Below are 25,766 nucleotides of genomic sequence, written 5' to 3' on the forward strand. Positions count from 1 at the left end.
GGCTGCACCACGCATGGACACCAAGGATGGCATTTTCACTTGTCCCAAGAATAAAGCAGGCCAGAGGGACAAAACAAAGTCCAAACCAACCAACCAACCCCCAACCAACCAACAAAACCCAACAAAAGCCCCTGGAAAACTCACCACACACACCACACATTCTGGACAACACAAGTGTGTTCAAGTAAATGTACTTGTTGTAACTAGGCAGGGCTTTAGGTGTGCATCTGCTGTTGCTCATCCCTGCTCCAAAAGAGCCTCCTGGCAAAGGGCTGGATGTTCACCCTGCATGCAAGATGTAAGTGTCCTGCATCACATCATCTGTCCTTTGCTTTTGACAAAGCTCACTAGATTTGTTCTTTCTATGTTTTTCCAAGCTCTTTTGCCTACATCCTTCTGCTTCATTTTCCAGCTGTACCAATCAGTGCATATCTTATGCATGCTTGAGTAAGAGGGGAGCATAGAACTGGGAGAGAAATGGTCACATTGGGCCACTTCCTGGAGGTACATGACAAAGCTGGCAGTGCTAACTACTTTTGTAACACAAACATGGGCACACATACTTCATATTGCCTTTAAATAACAGATTCCCAAGACTGGAATCCAAATATAGTGAAACTTCTGTGTAGGACCATGCTGGGGTTAGAGCAAAAATGAGTCTCCCAGTAGAGTGGTTTTTACTTAAAGGTCAGAAAAGATTATAATTGGAAACCTTATTAGGATTATTTAAAATCTTCAGTGTAGATGCCAGCTGAAGGAATATTTAGTGAAGTACCTATGCTCTTATTTAGAGTCTGAATGGTTTTCAAGGCTATTAAATCCAACATAACGCAGTAGGGGAAGATAGCTTGGTTTGTGTACATGAACTACAGCTTTAACTTGAAACTCCAGTACTTTAGAGACTTAAGACAGATTGTTTGCTTGGGGTCTTTTTTAATAAAAGGGGAGAAGGGGATGGTATAAGAAAAGGACTATTTTAGTACAGGGATGCATTTTCAGAGTGCAGTGGCATGAGATGTTGTTTCTGAAGGTGCAAAGCTTTGCTGTCCTGGCAGGATGAATTCCTTCTCTGTAACCTATGCCTTTGCTTATCACCTGAGAGGTTACTCCTATCAAATCAGTCAAATGCTTTTGGAGTCCTGCTCTGGCATTATCTTCTGTGATACAAAGGGAGTTTAATTCACGTTCAGAGGAAGACAAGCAAGAGCATTATTTCACCTTGTGGCAGTGGCTAAGAGCAACACCTGTACTGGGAACTCAGGCATCTGCTCACTGGTATCAGTACATACAAACAACTTTCTTCTCCAAATATTTAAGCTCAGTTCTCCTGAGCCCATTTTATTCCAGCCACCTACCTGTCCCTATTGGAATTGTCTGCAAGCTGTCACAGGCTTCTCCAGTTACAAGGTGCTACCAGTCCCAGGGTGGGGGCAGGACAGCCCACTGCAGCATCCCTTGCCATGGTAAAGGCAGCTCCCACAGACGCCACAGGGTGCTTTGCCCAGCTAGTGGAGGCAGAGAAGGAGGGATTTTGACAAGAAGCTTTACAGCTCTGTGCCAAATCCTCCTCCTCATCTCCTAAAATCCCTGCATGAGTAAACTGGCAACGGCTGTGCTGATGAGATCAGAAGGGTCTGCTGCTAGCCAGCATGGCTGAGGGCTCCCGGCAGCAGGGAAGCCTTGGCTGCCTGCATGGCCCTCCTGAGCACTGGGGAATTACTGGGAATTGCCAGCCCTTGATTCCCTCTGCAGGTTGTTCCTACGGAGCAGGGACATGCAGCTCCAGGCTGGGTGGCTGCAATCCCATATGGAGTCAACAACACAGCACCAACTTGATCAGCAGAGAAACAGCAGCAATGGCAGCAGCTATTTGATATCTAGATAAATACATACACATATTTATGACTTCAGTATGGACTCCTGGTAGGACTGAGCAGATTGCAGACAAGTTCTAGAGTCTCCTCCTTGCACAAAACAAAACCCAGCAGCTATGTGTTGTTTCTCTCAGCAGAGGGTTGGTGTAGTACAGAGCAGCTTACCTCCAAGTGCTTTCCACCACCATCTGATAGGATGAGATTTAAAAGACTTAATTTCCAGAAGGATCTCAAATTCTACAGGTGAATCCAAATCTTGCCTGGAAAAGTCAGACCCACTCATGCCATCTCTATGCCTTCTTCTCCCACGGGCATCCAAAAAAGTGCTATCAGATTAACTCCATTGGTTTATATCCAGCACAGTCTTTGACTACCCAAAATAGCAGCAAGTGGTTAAAAAAAAAACACAAAAAACCAAGCTCCCCACTCAAAAACCAAAAAAAGTTCAGACAAAATCTTCTCTTCTTCCAAAACACCCCCTTACAGAACCCTCCTGGCTTCAAAACTGCCTCAAAAAGTGAGGCTGTGGTACTTTTTACATCTACTCCAAAGAAGTGCATCCATTCCTTTTACACTTTAATTCCCCTGCCAGAAGGTATCTTCTCAATGAGATCTTCATTAGAAGTAGCCTGTGGAAGCAGTTCATTGGCTCCACCTGGGACACTGAGATAAATGTCCTCCCCCCAGCCTCATTGCACTTCAGTGTAGCCTTGAAAATTCTCTTCACGAGTCTTGCTCTCCTGCTTGCTGTTGTTTTCTGGCTGGGTAATTTAGAAGATAGAATAGAATAGAATAGAATAGAATAGAATAGAATAGAATAGAATAGAATAGAATAGAATAGAATAGAATAGAATAGAATAGAATAGGTTGGAAGAGACCTTCAAGATCATTGTGTCCAACCCATCATCCAACACCACCTAATCAACCAAACCATGCAACCAAGCACCCTATCAAGTCTCCTCCTAAACACCTCCAATGATGGTGACTCCACCACCTCCCCAGGCAGCACATTCCAATGGGCAATCACTCTCTCTGTGTAGAATTTCTTCCTAACATCCAGTCTGAACCTCCCCTGGTGCAGCTTGAGACTGTGTCCTCTTGTTCTTGTGCTGGTTGCCTGGGAGAAGAGACCAACCCCCACCTGGCTACAACCTCCCTTCAGGTAGTTGTAGGCAGCAATAAGGTCCCTCCCGAGCCTCCTCTTCTCCAGGCTAAGCAACCCTAGCTCCCTCAGCCTCTCCTCATAGGACTTGTGTTCCAAACCCCTCACCAACTTTGTTTAGTTATAGGCCTTTACTCCTTGATCCAGGTGATACAACCTATGGAAATATCTTGTCCTCTACAGATCTGGGATTCAGTAGAGTGGATGGATGGGACAATTAGTTAGCTCCTCTGTCTTCCTCTGTAGTTCAAATATGTATTTTGAGGGTGCCCATTTCATTCCCTGTGTACCTATGCCATATATTCAACAAGTTAAAACAACTTCACCCATCTCTGTCTTACCTAGGGGAGAAGGCAGAGTCTGAGCAGAGCCAGCTCCTGCAGCCAGGCTCAGACACATCATATGGCAACATCACCCCTCTGTTCTTCCAGACACCAAAGATTTTAATATCTTACTGCTTCTGTTGGCTTATTGTGAGACAACAAAGCAAGCAATGCACACCCATGTGTGTTTAATATAAATGATACTCTGCAGAAGCACCCTTTCCTCTGAGCTTGTGGAGACGTTGCTGGCACAGGGCTTTTGGGAAATTCACAGCAATGGAATCTCTTCAGAGTTTGGCTTTGAGCTTCCCCTCCCCTCACACACACTTTAAGTTATATGGAAGCTTTCTATTTATCATGAAGATTTATTGATCGTTCTAGGGCTGTGGGATAATTAAACATACGGAGGCTTGGCAGCCAGGGTAGAGAATATTCTTTTAGAGACACTAACAGTATGTTAAATCCAAGGAATTCCACTCAGTACTCCCTGGGGTCATAAATAAGTTCAGTGGATGGGATATAAATATACATGACATGATTTAAAAATCAGATACATGACTGAACTATAGCTATTGAGTTTATGTCTCACTCATCCCTTAGTTCCTAAGGTTAGTAACCCCCCTCTCCCTCACCTCCATCACGCCCATTATTTTACAGCTGAAGAAAATCCTGTCTTTGTTGTCATTCATGGAGTTCACTCTCACGAGCCTCTTGTGTGCTAGAATTAAATGGGAATACATCATCTTGCACGTCTCTCCCACTTCTATGGAAAGCAAATCCTTACCACCCCTCCCTTCCCAAGGCTGACTGTCCGGCTGTGAAACAGGGAGGGGCTACCTGCCCTCTGAGTGAGATTTGATTGTTTTTTTATTGCTAAAATAGAGTAAAAATGCTTTTCAAAACAAAGAACACACGCCTTTATAAGTAAAACTCCAGTTTGTTTTACAATTAGAGAAAAGAATCACATGGTCCCCCAAAAAACCCCAAGTTTGGTTTTTTTTTATATATATATATATTTTGAAAATATATTTAAAAACATAAAAAACTCTATAGTTAAACATATATTATGTTAATCAGTACACTTAAATATAGCTTAATTATATTTACAATATGACGCAGTTGGGTTTAAATTTTAATGCCAATTTAAGGTCTTTTCTTCCCCCCCGCCCCCAAACCATAAAATTATATAAATATACAATAAATATTTATGTTACACAAGGTGAATAATAGAGAACAAGGCCACAGACATTAACTTACACTTGCAAGAGTCTTTACTTTAACACAGCACTAGGCCTGCTGACATGCATGATATACCTTTGTCACAAACAGACCACAGCAAGAGTTTAATTAAGTGACATGAAAGACAACACCCCACCCTCCCCGCCACCACCATCATTCCCACCACCTCTGTTCTGTTAAAGCTGCCAAGCCTGTGATCATGGATGTATCAGGTCAGGCAGGTGAGGGCCATGGGACTGCAGGTTAATTGCCAGTTTCAGGTGATGGCAATAGGCACAGAATTGGCATGTTCTGGGCAGCATCACTCTAGCTGTAGTCACAAGGGACTGTGCTTCTGCAGGTTCTCTGTTTCAGCCCTTGTTGCCCCCACCCACAGGGGCTGCCTTTTGCCCTTTGAACCTACCACCCCACTACCTTATTTCTGCCACAACAGCATCACCTTTATCGATGCCAGGAGAGGATTTGTGAGTTAAGCATATGGCCAACTTTGGGAGACAAAGACCTTTATTCCTAGCATGACTTATGCACTAACACTTCTCTTGGAGATTCAATTTACTTGAACTGGGAATTATTTTATTCCTTTATCTGAATTACATTACTGTCACATCCTAGCTCTCATTTCTTTTTCCACTCTAGCTAAGTGATCACTCAGCTAGAGTGATCTGTTTGTTATTCACTCATTATCATCATCCTTTCCCCTTCCTAAGCAACCAGGCCTGATTTTGAGGGGAGCCACTATGACACCATCTCTCTGCTGTAGTTTAGAAATGTTGCTGACAATAGGTCCTGGACCATGTTTGGGTTATTAAATGCAAAGAATTAGATACATCCAGGGACTGGCAAGAGTGGAATGACATCCCCCTCTCCTCTATCAATGTTTAATTTGCACAAAGAACACTGCAGGTAAAGCTTTGACACAGTTCAGGAAGTGTTTTTAATTTGTGATTTCCATGTGGGAGCCTGAATATCTACAACTGATAGGGAAGGCTGAAGTCTGCAGTTCAGGGAGGTCACACAACCCTCACTTCTCACTCACTGTCCAGCATGCACATATGGCCAACGTAAAAGGTTTTCATTGTACAGTTGAGATGGCTCTCCCTTGACAGTTATCCCAGAGAAGAGGAAGCCCTTCTACCTCCAGTAGAAGAAATCACTGATATTGAAGTCAGCTTCCAGGATTTCTACTAGCAATGACATAAACAGTATTAAACGTGCTCTCCTAAGAGAATTTTGGTGGGGAATCATTTTCAGATAAGCTTTGCCCAGACCAGGTTTTTAATTAAATTCAACAGCAAGACAGGCTATTGCATATTCTGCAGCACTCAGCAGCAGTTCTATTTTGCAGTGTTTTCCTCTTTGTTCAGATACTTCTCTCCATCTACAGGAACTACAAATATAGCATCTGCCTTCAGTGAGCTCACTAATGAGCTATTTCTGCCTCTCTGCCCACTGTAGTCAGAGCAAGTGCTGTGCACAGCTCTCAGGCTTACAACCTACCTTTTTAGAAACACTTCTGTCAGGGAAGTTGGAGGGGTAGCACAGGGCTAAATGCATCTATCAGAACCTAAGCAACGTTAAGACAACTCCTCCAGCACTTGCTCTTCACATACGTCAAGAGATGATTTTTATGCCAAGATTTGTTTCATAAAATAAGGCTGACAGCAGAGGTAGACCCACACGAACATAAATGCTAATTGCTCTCAGCTCCAGGAAGGGCTCCCTTATGCCTCCTCGCCTGGCTATTCCCCAGAGCTCCTTCAGGCAGGGATGCCACTGCAACTTGCTCATGATGCTCTGCTGGCCCCGGGCTGCTAGAAGAGCTGTGGAAGGCAAGGGCAGCAGTGTAGACAGCAAAGTCCTTACTCTCACAGGATGTGCAGGACCACATTCAGCACTGACTATGATTTGAACAGCCTCAGCCAACACAAAACTCTGTTATTTGTCCCTGAACTGGCTGAGCTACTCAGTCCCACGACCCACCCGATTTCAGATCCACTATCATCTTTCTAGACCCTTTTTCTAGGGTGCTTCACCAAGACATTTGATTCAAGCACAAAGTCTTTGCTCTCAACCTTCCACAGAGTTTTTTGCTATACGACAAGCTCCAGCTGTACGCTAAGCGAAATACTTTAAAGATCACAACCAACATCTTTCCAGAGGGAGGAAAGGGAGCAGGGGGGAAACCCCAAACACAAACAAACATGATATAAGCAAATGCAGCTCTCAAAAGACAGGAAATCATAAAATGAAACAGAACAACAAAGTAAAAAGGCATGTTGCCATACAGTTAAGTAAGTGCTGTCTCTAAGCCTGAAGTTCAACAGTGTGAAGTGGAACATCACCAATCTTTTCCAGTTGCCTCTTTTTTATTATTCTTACTCTTACTCTTTTTTTCATCAGTAGTTGGATTGCTATTGCAAACACCTTCACAACAAGAAGAAAGTAAAACAACCAAAAAAACCCCCAAACCCCCCAAAGTAATTTGCTTTTTAATCCAGAGTAAGGTAAAAGATTATTTCCCCCCCCCCCTTTTTCCCCCCCCGCCTTTTTCAACCTGATGGGAGTTCAAAAAGCAAAAAGAGAAACAGCAAAACTATGACAACAGCACCTTGACATCGTTTTAATTCCAACGCTATCAGAAGTTAAAAGCAGTAAACAGATAGAATACTAACAGGAATAAAGATACTTACTGTCTAAAATGTAAACGGAATGTTTTGGTTCAATTTATTTCTCCCGAAAGAGGAACATTTTATCATCAATTCACAATTGAAGCAGCATGCAATTTTTTATTTGTATTTTTTAATTATTATTATGTTTTTTTTTTTTATTCTTTTATTTTCCAACTTTTTTTTATGTGTTTTCAATTCTTGGCAACGGCGACAAACCACAATGTTTCCGAAGGATGTAACACAGACTTCGCTTGGTTTTCTTTTCCCCCCCTTAATTTTTTCCTCTTTATCTTTTGTCTTTTATCTTTTTCTTTCCCCCTTTTATTTTTCCCATTTTATTTTTTTTCCCCCTTTTATATTTTTTCCCCTTTTATTTTTTCCTTTTCTTTTTCCCCTTTCATATTTTCCCCTTTCATATTTTTTTCCCTGTTATATTTTTTTTTTGGTCGGATTTTTGTCGTTTGGTTTGGTTTGGTTTATTTTTCTCTCCAAACTTGTGCGCAAATGACTTCGGTTTCCCCCTTCAGGTCATGGATATGTTCAATAAATAGACTGTGGAACCACTGTACTGTATAAACTTCAGTTATACATGCAGTCCATAAAATTATTCTTGGTTTTTTTTTCTCCCTTTTTTTTTTTCCTTTTTCTTCTTTTTTTTTTCCTTTTATTTTTTTTTTAAACCGAATAATTTACCCTGTTATGTATATATACAAATAGATAACTTTTTTTCCTTGTGTGTGTCTCAATATAATCTATACAACACAAATCCACTATCTTCCCCTTTTAATGGTCAATGTACATACACAGGAAGTGTCTATCCTTATAAAGCGCCAGCCGACTCTCTTTTTGTTATCCATGGTGAGAGCTCTCACGTAAGACTGGGTAGTTCGGCACTGGGAGTTCCAGTGCCTCTTGTCTATGCCCCTGCAGCCCTCCTTTGTGTACCCCTTGGGGTTGCATTTGGTCTCGTAGAAGTATTGCTTCAGTTGGCCTTTGGGCACCGGGACTTTCTCCAGGACCGTGACGGTCGCCCCGGACATGTCCACTGCAGTCTTTTTCTCTGCCGCCGTCACCCACTCGCTGGTGCTGTCACAGACGCTCAGTTCCCCGCGGCGAGCTGGGTCAGAGTGGCGCCGGACCCTCATGGACATGTTTGCAGCATCCAAGTAGTTTTTGTACTCCTCGAGCAGAAAGAGCAGTGGGGGTTCCAAAGGCACTTGACTGCTTAGCATGACTCGAGATGTGTACAAGTCTGCATCCTTGTTTTCCTCGCTGGGATGGATGTCCTGGTCCTCATCTAGAAGCTCCTCTATGACGTGCTCAAAAGTGTCTGCCAGTGATGTCAGTCCTCTTGAACCAGCATTGGGCCCATTTAGGCTCTCAAGAGTCCCATGGGTCCGAAGACCTGGGTAAGCCAAGCTGCCTTGTCCTCTTACGCTAGCTTCTTTCATAGGGGCAGCTTTCATGCAACTGAAGTATGAGATAACCATAGTAAGGAAAAGGATGGTCATCACTCTTCTCACTTGGTGGAACTGTTAAGGACAAGAAGAAGAAGAAAAAAAACATTAGAAGGGACAGAATAATAAAAATTCACCCGCCTTGTCATGACACATTATGCATTTTCTGCAGACTCCTGCTGCATGCAGCTGCAACTCATTACTGGCGATAAAGCATACCCTTGTACGAGGGTGTTCTCTGATTTAGAGTTTCAGATGAAGCATATGCTGAAGCTTAAGCAACACTGGTATCAGCAAGCCAGAGTTCCTACGTGCCAAAGTCTTTCTGTAGTAAGTATTATATTAGATACTATGCAAACTCCCTTATTGATTGCCAGATTACATCTACTTCAAGGAACAGCAGAAGCAGAACTGCTATTTAGCAATGCAACATTTCAGCAATAAAAGACAGCTTCACAAGTGTGAAAGGCAAGACTTCCATTTCAAGTGCAAATGCAAACATTTAATTTTTTAAGATCTCTCTATGCCAAAAATATTTCATCATTCTATCCACACACACACACAAAAAAAAAACCAACAAGAAAACAAAACAATAAAACCAACCAAACAACAAAAAAATCAAATCAACAAAACCCTGCTCTGCAGCACCAGGATAAATTGCATTAGCATTTTGAAAGCCACCTTCAAAACACAGGAAGAGGCCATACAATTGTGGGGTGTCAGAAGGTCAGCTCCTCATCTAAAGGTATGATTAAATATAGAACAAGAAAAATGGTCCAGGACAGTATACTAAATTTGAGCTGGACAGATTGCTTGGAATGTGTGAATGCCATGGAAGTGACCTGAGAGATTATGGAGCTGATTAGAGCTGTATTGAAATGACAGTACCAGAACCACTGTATTGTACCTTCCCAGAACCCTGTACTGCCCCTTCTCAAATGAGCAAAGCATCTCTTGAAACTCAGTTAAAGTCCTGAGCCCAGCATCAAAACCAGAAGCACAAGAAGCCCGACTGCCAAACTGAAACAGTTTGTCCATTTCCTTCACCCAAGTTCTGGTGCACGCTGTGGGCCATGCTTTGAGGCTCATGTGTACACTTGGCTCTCTCCTTTTTTGGGAGTGGAGGGAAAACACCAGAAAAGAACACTGATAGGTAAACTCCTCACCAGACTTGGAATCAGCACATCAGCTGACAGGAGTGATTCCCAGCACTCCCAGCAGCTTAGGTTAGACTGCTCCTACCCAAGCACTTTGCTGAGTCTCTGTAGATTGTATGCTCCTCAGGGTAGAAATTGTTTCCTCTTTGAGTGCAGAATATGCACTGTAGGTACTATTACAAGAACCCCCCCAATCCTGCAGTGACAGAGAGCTATATTTTCTGTCTGATCCCAAGTGCTACTACAACATCCATCACATCCAGTTGTTACTTTTCCTCCTTCCGATCCCGGCTCTCACCATCCCTGCTTGCTAGAAAGCAACGGCATTGTTCAGATTTTTGAAGCAGCAGCTAATGCTTGTTTCAGAGCTTTTGAAGTTCATTCGGAAGTACCTCATACTTGGCAGTGCTCATTGGAGTAACTGCTATTTCTGTTTGCCAACAGGGTGCTATGTAAAAAGCCTTACTTCATCTCCTGCAAACATGCTGTGGGAAACTCTTCAGACATGAACACGGAAAGACAATCTATCATAAGACACACAAATAAATGAAATATGTACCAGAACAGCAGTGCCCAAAATGTAGCCCTCAGTTTACTTAATGAAGTAGGGGGGGTGGGAAGTGTTTGGGTTTGTGTTCATGCCCTCCTCACCCTCAGCCTCCCACTAAACAAGATTTTGGCTAAGAATCCTCTCTACCCCAGCACAACTCTTCCTTCATCCCTCCACCTCTCTTCCTGTTTAAAAGTGTTATTGTGGCATAGATTTATTACAATTAAACAAACCTGACATCTGTGACTCACAGGAACATAGCGTTTTCTCTAACCATGCAGAGCAATAATATTTTGCAGATTTTTCTTCCTAGGATCTTTAAAAACATTCTACAGGGAGTAATACCAGATCTCTTCCTCAAAGGGGAGGGAGAGAGAGACACTCGAGATGATTTACAACCAAAGGAAGAAGGTTATTAGTCTTCCTTTATCAAACAAGGAGAGACAAGACAAGAGGGAGAAGGGGTGGTTTAGCAAGCATACAGGTACAGAGCCAGTGGAACAGGCAACAAAAATAACAATATTCATACACTCCCTCTTCTGAGAATTGTTTTATATAAAACTTAAAAGGACAAAAAAAGCCAAACACCCATATCACACTGACCACCAGAGCAGTGAACACAACACAGATCATCTGGCTCCTAATCCAGTTCCTGTTATTTTTATTAGAGTAGTGCCCGGAGGTCCCAGCCAACATCTCAGCACTGGAAGACAGACTCAGTCTGAGCCCATAGCTCACCAAAGGGCCTCCCAGTGTAAAAGAGAGAGGACACAAGGCAAGAAGCACAAAATAAAGAGAAACTTGCACCCATCGGCTAAGTACCCCAGTTGGCACCTGCCTTTCAGGTTAGGTAAGTGAACAAGACATAGAAGGGTTCTTGGACCAGGCCACATCCATCATTGTTCTCATTGGGCTGTTTACATTTCATGATAGCAATGAACTTGGAGGGATGTGAAATTAGGAGGAAGTGGCTGTGTATTTTGTTTGCATGGACATTTTTCTTGCAAGGATGATGACAGAAGATAGAGATGCAGAGAAACCTCACCAGTTGACTTCAGTAAGTCCTCTGCATCCTCTGCCAATGACTGGTTGGTCACCAAATCTCATGTTATATTAATCCATCCTTAATCAATTTTTGCCTTCCACAGGAAAGAAAAAAGAAAGGAAAGAAGGAATGAAAGGAAGGAAACTGCTGTCAAGCTTGATCAATTTACATCCCGTCTGATGACACACAACAGCTGCTTTTATCTGGAGTACCAAGAAAGTGTACAACCAGGCTCTGAAAACCAACAACTCTAAGACTGCCATTATCCACATAACATACTGATAATACACAAGATGTGATGACCCCCCCAAAATCCACCCCTCATCATCCCATAACAATGTAAGAGTCTGTCAAAGTAAGCTCTAATAGCACAGACATGTGGAATATTGCTAGCAGACACAGATCAAACATCTCCTTCTTTATAAATGAATCCCAAACTAAGCTGAAGTGTGCAAAGATTCCCCTATCTTGACAGTGACTTGAGCAATACACACAGTCCTTCTCTTTGGCAGCAAAGTGATATCAAGTGATTTAATATGAGGAGTAATATCCTACTGCATAGGAAAGCTCTTCATTTTAGAAGCCACAGCAGTTTCTAGCAGCAGCTGCTCAAAATCTACTAGTTTAACACGCTAGAGTAGATTAGATTTAAATCTCACTTCATGGGTAGAGAAACAAAACCTTTCAGTGACTCATGAATCATAAAATGGTTTGCTTTTGAAAGGGACCTCCAAAGATCACCTAGTCCAATCCCCCTGCAGTCAGCAGGGACATCCTCCACTACATCAGATTGCTCAGAGCCTTGTTGAGCGTGACCTTGAATATTTCCAGGCATGGGGCCTCAACTACTTTCTAGGCAACCTGCTGCAGTGTTCCACCACCCTCATGGTAAAGAACTTGTTCCTAACATCCAATCTAAATCTCCTCCAAGTTCAAACCATTGCCCATTGTCCTATCACCGCAGGCCTCCAGAAACAGTCCCTCTGCAACCTTCTTGTAGGCCCCTTCAGGTTGCCATTAGGTCTCCCTGGAGCCTTCTCTTATCCAGGCTGGACAGCCCAGGCTTCCTCAGCCTGTCCTTGCAGCAGAGGTGCTCCAGCCCCCCCAGTACTTGTTGTGGCCTTTCTCTGGACCTGCCCCATCAGGTCCATGTCCTTCCTGTGTTGAGGGCTCCAGAGCTGGAAGCAGTACTCCAGGTGAGTTCTTACCAGAGCAAAGTGAGCACATCTCATCTCTCTTTTAGGGAGGCAGAACTAATATCCCTATCCCTACCTAGCACCACGAAGGTTGTTGGAAACACTTTGCATGGCAGCTTCTAGTCCTTTTCCCCTGCTCTCCAGCTATCAAGCCTTCATTACACTGCAAAGATTAACTGCTTGTTCTGTTACCTTAAGTGCCCTGTAAACCCCAAACACTAGATTACAAACACCCTTCTGATCATATGAAGCAGTCCATGCCACCTCACACGGAAGCAGAACCTGGGTAGGAACATGGGCGAAAGCTCTATCTTCCTGTTTTCCCAGCACACTACTACTGAGCAAGGTACCACCCCTTCCCATGCTGGGCACATTTGCCACTATAAGGCCTTGCATGGAGATGCTTCAGCATTCCTACACACACCTACACCTGATGGTACCCTGGCACACCAAGCAACTACTTTCCATGGCAGCTCAACAGTGCTGAATATTTCTTAACTGGAGTAACTTTGCAGACACTTTATGTTCTGGGGGCATCAGTACAACTGAACAACAGACAAAGAGTAGCTGTGGCCACTTGTAGCCAGAGGTGCAGGCAGAAAAACACAAAGCCACTGATAATGCAACCTCAGTCTGCAGTCCTGTTGCACATTCATCCCCTTCCTTCTCAGCTGTAGGAGGTCCAGGTCTTTACTCCCCACCTTCTAGAAACAATAACTAAAGGCTGCTGCCCTTCAGTTATGTTACTGTGGATAAAAGATCAAAGACTTCTCTAGGAGAGGGAATCTTGGTTCAGTTGCTGTCCCATAGACTGCTGTATAACTCACATAAACTTGCCTAACATATATATGCTAGCCTCCTTGAAACTGAGCCTTGAACTACTCCCTCAGGTCACACAAGACAACTATCAGAAATCTTATTTCAGATCAGCTTCCCAAATGCCATCCATCCTCATGGTTGCAAGAACATCTTCTCTTGTGCAGCATAGCAAAGCTGAAGTAATGAAAAGAGGTCACCCACCATGGACCAGATCTCAGGAAGACGTGACCTAGTTTGTACTTCAATAAGGTCCACACAATTACAGCTAGAATAAGGGCACATAATTGTGGTATTCCTCTCCACTAATGGGAAGGAGGCTCATTAAATGAAGGTCATGTCAATTATCTACAGCTAGTTTACATATGTAGTCAATTACCTAGCCATACTATTTATTTCAGTGTTTGTGTCTAATGAGGATTCACCACTTAATTGTTTTATTTTGTTATTCTCAGGTACTTTGAGCAGAAACCTAGCAGCTTAACAGGTTGTACTTCCAGCAGAGAGCCCTGATGAACAGCTGTGAGCACGTTCTTGCTCCTCTGCGTCCTGATATAAGCTGTGAAAGTTGAAATAACTTTCAGTAGTGAATAGGTTCCTACTGCTTTAATCTCCAGAGAGGATTGTGTGGTGGAAGACAAAATTAGCAGCAAGATGACATTCATTTTCTGCCTTGCCATTTTCTAAGACCTTTCTCCAGAAGTTCAATTTACTAAATACTACTGAATGGCACAGGCGTGAGTCCCTGCGCTACGCATCACTGCCGGAGCGTGTGAAGAGATACCAAACCGGGGTGCATGTCAGCACATGACTTGCAAAGCCCAAACCTACTGAGAACAAAACAGTATTAACCTTTAACACATGCATTACTGGGTGTCTGACACACTCTGCTCAGCCTAGAGGCTATTTATGCAGCATACTATATAATTACTTTGTATTACTGAAAATAAAGTGCCCTCCCTCTCCCCCCCAACACCTCCCCCCCTCCCCAATACACACCCACGCTCAATTTGTATTCTTGTAAGTTGGTGCTTCATGTCTGGAAGAAGAAGCCCATTTTATTTTCATTCTCATGTTGGTTTGTTTTCTTCTTTCCTGGGGTTATAAAAATCTACTTAGCCATAACGCCAGAGATGTCAGAGACTAAGAACCTTTTTGAAGGCTAAGATAAATAGCAAGCAAATTTACAGCTGGTTTATAAATGACAGCTTTTAAGATGAGAAATTTGCTTTCATCTTATGTTGCTAAATATTGCCTATGGTACAGCTGAGAGCAAAGAAACTCCAGCACTACAGTGGCTCTGGAGAGGCATGCATCTGTTTAAAGCACTACAAGGGGGGTTGTGGGATTCCAAGGTTTTATTGGACCCTCCCCAACGCATACAAACCCCACAATTTCTGTCAGGCAGAGGTGGGCAAAAACCCAGAGGAAATAATGGCAAAATAGCAATGCTGTGACATTACAACCCTGATCCTTTGCAGAGTTATGCATCAGAGTTTCCTACAAACTTTCACCATACCTCTCCGGACACTCAGCCAGCCATGCAAAGGCCACAACTACTTCAAAGCGCCAAGTGAGAGAATTCAGCTGCTCTAGCGGGCACAGACCAGGCAGCCTCCTCATTACACGCACACTTACACTTAAATTGGCCAAGTGCAGGACTACAAGGAGTTCCCAGCAGGATTTCTATCAGATGAATCTCAGACCCATTCTGCCCATACCAGGAAATAGGCAGGATGAGTTTTGGCAGTAGGCGCAAGCGAAGGAAGAGCAGGCCAGACTCACAGATGGTATCAGAGCCTTCAGAGAAACAACACTCATGGAAGAGAACAGATGTGCACTATTTTTATACTTTGACAATGGGAACTGACTGTTGAGCCAGTGACACACATACTGCCTTTCCAGCTGTTCATACAGCATCCTGCACACAGGGCCCTCAGACTGCACAGGGGGTTGTGAACCCTCCTGCAAACAAAGCAGCTCAGCTCCAGAACGGTATTTCTGTGGTATATGCCACTATACTCTGGATATGCAAAATGTTTTGCTAAGATTTTATGTTGAAATACACCAAGGTATTCCGTGAAAGTCCTCCTTAAATAAAAGGATTACCAGCAGGTTTAGTATTGCCCAGGAGCATCATGGGCAGGGTAACATAGAATAGAATAAACCAGGTTGGAAGAGACCTTCAAGATCATTGTGTCCAACCTATCGTCCAACACCACTCAACCAACTAAACTATGCAACCAAGCACCCTGTCAAGTCTCCTCCTGAACACCTCCAGTGATGGCGACTCCACCACCTCCCCGGGCAGCCCATTCCAAAGGGCAATCACTCTCTCTGTGTAAAACTTCCTCCTGACCTCCAGCCTGAACCTCTCCTGGCACAGCCTGAGACTGTGTCCTCTTGTTTCAGTACTGGCTGCCTGGGAGAAGAGACCAACCTCTGCCTGTCTACAACCACCCTTCAGGTAGTTGTAGACGGCAATAAGGTCTCCCCTGAGCCTCCTCTTCTCCAGGCTAAGCAACCCCAGCTCCCTCAGTCTTTCCTCATAGGGCTTGTGTTCCAAGCCCCTCCCCAACTTAGTTGCCCTTCTCTGGGCATGCTCCAGAAAGTCAACATCCTTCCTAAACTGAGGGGCCCAGAACTGGACACAGTACTCAAGGTGTGGCCTAACCAGTGCAGTGTACAGGGGCAGAATGACCTCACTGCTCCTGCTGGCCACACTGTTCCTGATGCGGGCCAGGATGCCATCGGATCTCCTGGCCACCTGGGCACACTGCAGGCTCATGTTCAGCCTACCATCAACATGCTGCATTCCTATTGCAATACCAGAAATACTGTACAGTACATGACTTCTAACCCTAAAACCTAGCCATTAAGCAAATTCCAGTTTCAAAAGTGACTTCAGCTTTGGAAATGTACATTAACCTCTCAAGAGTATGTGCAGAGATACATTCATGCCATTACTGCAGTCATTCAGAAGTAACATTATGCAATCCGTGCAAAAAGAAAGTTCACTTATAGAACAGGCTACCTAAACCCCCAATAAAACATGCAAAACCATTCCATGAAATAATTACTCTGTGCCAAGACACTGTCTGGTTCCTCCATGGGAGCAGATAATTACAGTTCTCTGAAATAATTTGCTTTGATGCCACTAGAGCTTTACAGAATGCTAATTCAACCTGCACGCAGAAGGATGTTAGAGCAGAACCTCAGACCTTTGAGTAGCATCTGTGGTTTGTCTTCCATGTCACTAAGGTCCTTTGGTATGAAATACTGTGCTGAACTGTCACAGGACTAAGCTGTTCTGCCAAGTACACACATGAAGCCCCCACTGAACTCAAGGATAATTGGCACCCGAGAGCAGGAACAGAACGGAGTATGTTGCATGCAAACGAGCGTGAGTTGGATCCCCTGCACTGTGACATGTGTCCAGCAGCCCTGGAACGGCCCAGAAGCTGCTGTACCAGTTGAGCTTGGATCTTACAAGTGCCTACAAACTATTGAACAGCATGTAAAACATCCCACGCACCCATCGGTTCTGCTGCAAGTGGCAAGCTTCCTGGAACCTATAGAACATTATGCACTCAACAGGAACGTAAGTGAAGCTTTGCCAAGGAAAACCAATGGTTAAAAAGCATAAGCATCAGATGGAGCAGTTACCCATGGCTTGGGCAGGCAGTGCTTTCTCCAGGGTAAGGGAGGAAAGGAAGGGCTGTGTATACCCCTTTGTTGCAAGACTCTTACCTTTGATGAGACCCTGACTGTGTGTGGCATTGCTGTAAGAGAATGCCTTGCTTTTAGCCATAGTCAGTCCTTGAAATGAAGCAGATCAGAATGTTGTGATGTGTGTGAACCAGAAACTGGAAATGCCTGTTGTCAGAGCCCTGACAGGTATTAACAATATACCTGCATCTGCCAGTGGAGTTATCAGTCATCTTTTGGCTGCATGCCCTTGTGTGCACATTTCTCCTCACACACGCTCAGTCCAGTTGTTAGCATGAGATCTCCACGGAAATGCTTTCCATTGAGGAGGCAAAGGATAAAAAGCTTACACTGAGGTTATCAAACAGCTTCTGGGAGTATTCAAGTCCAAAGTTACCTGGGAACAACCAGACCAGGAGGACATATTTTGTAAGTGTTTGAAGTCACCTCAATCTCCATTAGTGGAATAGTGAGGAACTTGCATTGAAAAATGATAATTCTCATTAGGAATCTAACCCACCTCAGTGGGCAGCCAGCCCTGCACGTGTCCTGCTGTGACAGCAGCTTTATCTTTGGGCACACCACTGTTGCAGAACTAGGTCAATATGTTAGTATAACTGTACCAAAAATACTCTGGCAAGAAGTGCTCTTCACTGATATTTCACTATGACAATGCAGTACATCACAGGTTTCAAAGCATTATGGTTTTCAGCTTCTTCCCCCCACCCCTCTAGTGCCTTCTAGGTGGTGTCATGTCAAAACAAGACTTTTGCTATTTTTATGCCTGGTTCTCTATCCCTAATCCATCTTAAAAATTTGAGGGCCAACTTAGCTGCATTCAATACAGGGATAAAAGTTTCATAGATAATACTGTTTCCAGGGTTATGTGTTGTAACTGGCATGCAAGAAGTTGAGACCCACCCAAATAAGCTCTCTCTCTTCCATCCTTAGTCAGGCAAACACCAGTGCAAGGGCTTTACCCACTTACAGACTTAAAATACTGTTTAGTGGTGCTTTCATTTCACAAGCTACCCAGAGGAAAATGGTTTGGAACTGTTAGAAGAGGTGAGGATCTGGTAAAGATGCAAGTGGCTGAAAACAGGATTCAGTAGTTGTAACACTCAAGGTACAAACATTTCATGGGATGTGAAGAAGAGCCCACGGCCTTGCAGGAAAATTGAATTCAGCAAGCTGCTGCCTTCTCCTAGTTGTATAATGGTGTAACTCCTACCACAAAGCAGTATTACACTGTGATTCTTGTGAGTCATATGGACATTGGGTCCTTCCCCTCCTCAATTAAAAATGAAGTTTACCTGGCTCCTGACTTTTCAGACCACATAATTCCCATAATGACTGTTGAGGTTCATTGAAGCACTATGTGCCAGTGGACCCAAATTCTGGTGGACACAGTCACTGCCTGGTATAAACCTATGGATTTATACACCAGGTGCAAAAGTGGACCCAGTACCTAAGTGATGATAAAATCAGATGGAGCCACCCCCTAAACTATAGCTAATACCTGTATCAGAACAAAATGTCACAGGTTTCAGCGTAACAGCTTCCTCACACTCAGGACTCCTGAGGGATGCTAGCATGTTTGGTAATAACTACCCTTTAAAGAGGAAGGAAAAACGCTTTCTAGGTGTGCAGACTAGCTCCTCCCTTCCCCCACCGGTATAAGCACATAAATAGCCCAGACATGCCTATGAACAGAAGTATGCAAAATCCAGCCCCGCTCCACGCTTGGGTGTCTTGTTTCATGCACACACTCCTGCTGAAGAAAGTGGCTTGGCTGCCAGCAGACCGTTCTCCCTGCAAGAGCCTTTAAGCTCCAAAGGGTAGGTCTGTATATGGGATTTCAGTCATCAAATAAACACTTCTCTCGAAAAACGTCAATAGCTGTCCCTTCACATAAGCAGAGCCTCCTGCCCCGCAGGGAAGGAGAGCCTCTCTTCAAACAGCTAGGGGTGGGAGGAGGAAAGAGAAAGTTAAATCGAGAAGCATTAAGTTACCCGATTAGGCTGTTGAAAACAGCCAAGCATCCTCCCTCTCCCAAATCTGCACAACAATGGATTATCTAGAAGGCACCATCCTGCTCAAAAGCAAAAGCAGAGCTGATCAGAGATGATTAGTAGTTCCTGAGGTAAAAGCCTTTAGAAGCAGGAAGGACTGAGAGACCCAGTACTTATGCAGCTGTGATTCTCCACCTGTGTAACTTTTTTTTGGAGAACACACTATCAAAGCTTCCCAAGTGCTTTGCAAACATTGAATCTCAACATAACTCAGCCCTCTGGGTAGGCTGAAGCACAAAGCTATTTAGACCCCTTACCCAGATTGCCCATCAAGTCGCTGCTCAGAGAACAAGGGAACCCCTGCCCCCAGTCTCTCTTCAGCCACCACACAAAGCTGCCTTAGCCATGAGTATCATCCATGTAGTTTGCAAATCTCTCTATGGTAACTTTGATGTCTAACCCAGAAAGAGGCAGGGCAGCTGATTAAAACCTTAGGGGTATTATTTTGAATACATATGCTAGCTCACTTCCATCTGTGTTGTTAATTAGTTCCTGACTGTAGGTTAAATGTAGGGCATGTTGTCACGAGCCTAAGGTGGGGTGGCAGGACCTCCTGCTATTGCCATATGGCTTTTTGTTTCTTCCCTCATTCTTCAGCTTTTAGCCTGATGCTTCTAATTTGTGGGCACAACGATTATGTAACAAAGAACAACAAGAAAAGCAAGGCTAGTGTTAAAATAGAAACATTCCTCACCATTAAAGAGGTTTGATTTGAAAGGCAATACAACTTCCTGTCTCATCCAGAGGCTGCTTTTACCCGCAGCAAATTCGCTACGAAATTCAGGAAAGACCTATTCCCATGGAGGACTACTACTGCACCAAGTAGGTATTTAGCAGCCCCGCAAACACAAACCAGGCAGCCTGCCAGGGACCAAAGGTCAGCCTTAACTTCCATAAAATGGAGAAGCGCAAGGTTATTCCTGCTTGTAATATGGATGTTCAGTGCTTAGAAGGGATGAAGAAAGCACCATCCACATCAAAACGTTCAGCAGCAACTTGCCAATGCCATACCAGTAAGTACTCTGGTGCTTTAATGAGAACTGAGACATTCAATATTCAAGTAATTAGTGATAGGCCAAGAGGAAATGGCCTCAAGTTGCCCATTGGGAGGTTGAGATTGGATATTAGGAAAAATGTCTTTCCTGAAAGAGTGGTCAGGCATCAGAACAGGCTGCCCAGAGAGGTGGTGGAGTGACCACCCCTGGGGGTGTTAAAAAAACATGCAGACATGGCACTTCAGGATGTGGTTTAGTAGGCATGGTGTTGAGCTGATCCTTGGATTTGATGATCTTAGAAGTCTTTTCTAACCTTCATGATTCTATGATTCTTTTTTGCCTCCCTCTTCATCAGCCTGCAGGACATTAGCTGCTAACAACAAAAAAATCTTGACATTGACATAACCTCTAACATTTATATGTGGAAGAGCAAAACTGGACAACTCCCAGTGTGTTTATTTCTAGCTTTGGTTCAACCCATGATAAAGAAAAAGGGCAGTCATGATGTTCAGCAGCAAGTTCATACTTCACCAGTTACCTAGCATGGGCTCTGATTGTTACCCTTGCCAGCTTGAACTTGTTAGTGGCTTTGCTTCCCCCTTAGACTCACACTGGCCTTCAGTACAAATTCTATCAAGTAGCATTTCTCTCTTTGCCTTTATGGCTCAGTCAAACTGGTTTATCAACTCAAAAGGAATGTAAATAGCAAGTGAAGATCAAGTCTTAATACAGGCAGCCAGCAGGCACAATTATCCAGAAATACTGCAAAATGAGTCCTGTGGCTGATCTCAACAATGTCAATACACTTCTGTGGTGCAGTGACATCTATGACTAAGGGAAGGGTGGGGGGTGGTTTGCTTACTAATCCAGCTCTTGAATAAAGTTCAGAATTCATTTTCATCTCAGTATACCAAGTACTGAACACTCAGAGAGCACCACAGCCAGTGTAAAGAAAGGTAAACTAAACCATATGGCTACTAAGCATTGCACCAAGCTTAGAAAGTTAAATGGCATAACGGACTAAGGAATCCAGAGATCATAACCTTTAATTCCTTAATCTAGACAAAATTGCATTTCTCCAGGAGCTGCTATGTTTAAAGCAAGCAGTGGCTTGATCACATCAGATAATGCACAACATGCATTGGCACAAGATTAAGCTTAACTCTCTTTTATATGTATTACAGGATTCTAGGGGGGGGGGGGGGGGGGGGGAAAAGAGAGGGACTTAGTCCTGTTCTTATTGTTACAGCCTTAACTAGAGCAACATGCTCCAAGTCTTTTGCATGCTGACTTAATAAAAAGCATATAGCAGCATTTTGCTGAAGACTTTGCTTAGTCTGATCTTTTCTCAGACATCTCCTGCTATGCTACATCTTTGCAAAGGACTACAAGCCTACCTGTAGCCCAATGCACCCACTAGAAAGGCTGATGTTGGATGTGGAATTCCAGATAAGCCAAGGGTAGTTTTTCAAATGCTAGTTTGGGACAACAGCTCTCTCATACACCCTGATCTGGCATAAACAGTTCAGAGTTGTTTCCTGACTTGAATGGCAAATATCCCTGTATCCCAGCTCTTCAGCTTCCCCAGGAAAACTGTTCCCTCTGAAGCTATACATTAAGCATTTACCCTGATATACTTTACGCTGACAGATTTCAGGTATCTTAAAGAATTATCAAAACCATCACCTAGAAAGATATGCAGTACATGCAGTCAACTAGTGGCTTGTATTTTCAAGGCTCTGTGAGATGGAAGTTAAAGTCCCACAGAGATTTAGTTGAGTTTTATTCCACTGGGCATTTGACAGCCATAAGATATGGCTTTTTATAAAAGCCCCCAAAATGACTCAAGCAGAAATAATTGCATGAGAAAAACATGAGCTTGAGTTCAGTGGGTAAAAAAGACACATAGTTGTCTTCAAAAACAGTTCCTCACAAATGAAATAGAGAACAGTGCTTACTCTTCTCTCCCAGCATAGAGGAAGAACCTACTATAGCCAGAGACTGATGTACAAAACAAGCAGAAGCTGTGAGATCAAAGAAAAAGGTATCTGCATCCTAAGAACCAAGGGGCTGATATAAAAAGCATATTCCATGTTGTTAGACTCGAGGCAGCCACAAATACCTACAACCCCCCTTCAATTTTTATACTCAGTTTTGAAATTGCTTTCACTGGATCCAGGATTTTCCCAAACGAAAGGCTGCTGAGTCAATACATTATGGGAAATCAGCATTTTCTTCTCCTGCTCCACCAAATATCTACTAAAGGACAGCACCTACCCAAGTATGCTTCAGTGATGAGATAGGGAGCACCCCCCACCCCAAATGAAATCCTTGAGGAACTCATTCCACATGGCATTTTTTGGTGTGAGCTTGGACACACTATCAAGTCTCACTGACAGCAGTAACACTCCAGTAAAAAACTGACTTGCAAATAGTTTTCAGTGTAGTCTAAAAATCCAGTCAGCAAATCATTTACTGAAAGCAATGCTTCTTATTTACCTATTCAAGCCACACAAGGAAGACGTGGAACAATTAGTTACCTGCATAGCTAGAAAGAGGATTTGCAAGTACCACCCCAGTTAAAGGTTTTAAGAACGCCCACATGCATGCACTAAGCTTACTGCTGTGGAGCAAGGAGGACTGGGGTAGCAGCCTCACTCATTTTATCTGTGCAACTTCCCTTGCAAGAGCCAGCCCTAGCAGCGCATTTGGTTCATGCATCTCTAGGTGGCGGTAGCTGCTCAGATTTTGAGATACCAAGCGATGCTTATCTCAAATTTAGCAACCAGCAGCCCTCCCATCCTCCTAGAATTGCCTTTCCTAATTTGAAGTGTGACACCCCCCCACCCCCCGCCCCATTTCTTCCTAATTTATAGTAGTCTGAAGCTGAGTCACAAGGATTTGTGCATTTTCCTAACCAAGTACACAAGAAGAGAGAAGAACTGCCGAAGTATTGAGGTAATTTATAGCGTAAAGCATCGAGAGCTTCCAGTCGATCAAAGGACTCAGAGAAACAAACATAAGAACAATCGTGCCTTCTGTTCTGTAGAAATGCCACGGCCAGAAATAACTGTCCTAATTAACTGGTTTCAAAGAATGACTTCTCTGAAAGATACAATATTCTTACCGAGGAAAGCATACAACTGCTACAGCCTTATGGCAGCTGTCACTGAGGCATGAAAATTCACTAAACGAAGTTTCCTTTTGCCTCCTCCGGTTGTCCATGGTACTCATCTTCAGACAGCTGTATCCATTTGTGATGCCCAAATTATGTGGTAATGGGGATGTTCTGCTACCACTAGAATCAGTATTACTAAAGGATTACAATCATGCCCAATGAGCATCATTCCGGCCGACCCTCCCTTCACAATTTATAAAGGGTATATAAATGGTGCCTGAGAGGAGATTGGCTGGTTTGTGATAAGGCTGTTGCCTATTCAGTCAAGTCATAGAATCAATAAGGATGGAAAATACCTCAAAGATCATCAAGTCCAACCTGTCACCCAAGACCCTATGACTACTAAACCATGGCATCAAGTGCCACATCCAATCCCCTTCTGAACACCTCCAGGGACAGTGACTCCACCACCACCCTAGGCAGCACATTCCAATAGCTAACAATTCTCACTGTGAAGAACTTTCTCCTCACCTTGAGCCTAAACTTCCCCTGGTGCAGTTTGAGACTGTGTCCTCTTGTTCTGGTGCTGGTTGCCTGGGAGAAGACACCAACCCCCTCCGGGCTACAACCTCACTTCAGGTAGTTGTAGTCCACAGCATCTCCAGTATTTCAGACTGCTCCATGTTCATTGCCACTGTTGGGTTTAGCAATTGAACTCCACCAGTTGCCTGGTATTAGGTCCCAAATGTTGACTAGGAGGAAAACACAAGCCTGACCCTACAGATCACCTATACTTCACACATAGTACTGTGCTGTTCTGCATGGACAACTCCTGCAAATAGTGTTTCTCATTGGACTGCTCAGAGCCTAGAATTGTAAGCAACATGATCAAAGTAAGATTGTACCAGAGGACAGAGGCCATAGTACAATGGCTGCCCTCCTAACTCACACATGTATCTCCAAAATGGAAGCATTTTTCTTCTGTTTTTGTTTATTCTCATGTTTCCAAGTTGAGTAGCGTAAGGATTTACATTGATAGGATGCAAGTTTAAGGCACCATGGCAGAAATGCCTGTGTGCACTGCACACTGAAATCTGTTTTTTATTGTTTGCATTACAGGACTACTGAGGAGCTCTGGTCAGGTTCCAGGAATAAAGACAAGCAAGACAATCTCTGTCCCAAAGAACTTTACAGTCTGGACAATGGGTATGGATAAGGAAGCAAAGAAGTAAGATTTGTGAGCTGACAGACAGGGGGCACAGCCTACCAGCCCCATGACAGTTTGCTCAGTACACAGCTGTACTGCTTCCCAATGGTGTACCATGAGGAAAAAGCTGGTACACACAGCACCCACCTGGCTGGAACTGAAGACAGTAGGCTATTAAGTTACCACTCCATTTTTACAATATGCCAAGCTTAGCTTCAGTGCTTTTAAAAGCTCCTTGGAAAGGGTGTTCACAGCTAAGTGTTACCAAGGCAGTCTATGAACTGATCTAAGAAATGATTGAGAGCTTCCTAATTAAGAAGCCTTTTTGCTGTTTAGGAGGAACCAAGTGCTCACAACACATGCTTGAAAACAGGTCAAGACAAGTTAGCAATTAGCCTGTTAAAAGCATATATCCTCTTCTAAGTGGAGCCTCGACCAATTCACACGCCACCTAATGTGAGATTTCCAGTGTAGGCACAGGGCACATTCTTAGAACAATATTTCAGCCTTTCATACAAACCAGGCTGGCAGATATGGGAAACACTTTTTTTTAAAGTTTATTTTAATAATAGCACCATACTTACTACTCAGTTCACTCAGTGAATTCTCATCTTCATGTAGGCTTACCCATAGAAAGGATGAGAGGGTCTCCTATTCACAAGTAACTCCTGACCTGCCTTTACATCTGCACCTCAGCAGAGATGAGCAAAACATGCAGCTTCTTATGTTTTCCTCACTGTAACAGCAGAGTAACAGTTGCAGAAAGTGCTACAGGTACTGCAAGGACTTTTAAGTATAACCCTTTGCATCTGTGCATTACGTTTCATAGTATTCCAGCACGCTGTAGTACTCACATAGCACTATACTACAACACAATGCCTCCGTGTTCAAAAGCATGCTGCTGGAAAGTAAACTTTTTCCTAGTTCAGCCTTACTCCCTCCAAGGTAAAAGTCCTTCCCATTTCCCCCCAGTGTTATGTCTGAATTATTCAGATAAAGTGTTCTTGATCCTTCTCACCCAGTTTATCCCGAATCCACAGCCACATAAAGACAGGATGTAGCCTGCAGCTCCAGAACGCAGAGAGTACTGGTGGCGTGAACAGAAGGCACACTACTTACAAATGGGTTTTCCCAGCCAAGGCTCAGTGAAGCTGAACATTAAGTGGTAGTACTACAGC

At 43.6% G+C, this 25,766-nt stretch overlaps 1 protein-coding gene across 7 annotated transcripts in view; it reads right to left on the minus strand.

Annotated features, from left to right (window-relative positions):
- Nucleotides 1-7,676: 7,676 nt before the first annotated feature.
- The window catches only part of BDNF (brain derived neurotrophic factor), a 56,720-nt gene continuing 38,630 nt past the window's right edge, over nt 7,677-25,766 (minus strand). For 5 of the 7 annotated variants that reach the window (XM_068147828.1, XM_068147831.1, XM_068147833.1 and 2 more), the window contains exon 2: nt 7,677-8,799. In XM_068147828.1, coding sequence (XP_068003929.1) covers nt 8,038-8,799 — 762 coding nt within the window. In that variant the 3' untranslated portion in view covers nt 7,677-8,037. Of the gene's footprint in view, nt 8,800-11,476; nt 11,571-17,238; nt 17,338-25,766 lie in introns of those variants that run through there. The other 2 variants (XM_068147834.1, XM_068147830.1) reach the window with 2 other exon arrangements.

This window comes from Melanerpes formicivorus, unplaced genomic scaffold, assembly GCF_026170545.1.
Source record: "Melanerpes formicivorus ecotype bairdi unplaced genomic scaffold, bMelFor1.0.p_v2 SCAF_16, whole genome shotgun sequence".
In the NCBI taxonomy this organism is placed as follows: domain Eukaryota; kingdom Metazoa; phylum Chordata; class Aves; order Piciformes; family Picidae; genus Melanerpes; species Melanerpes formicivorus.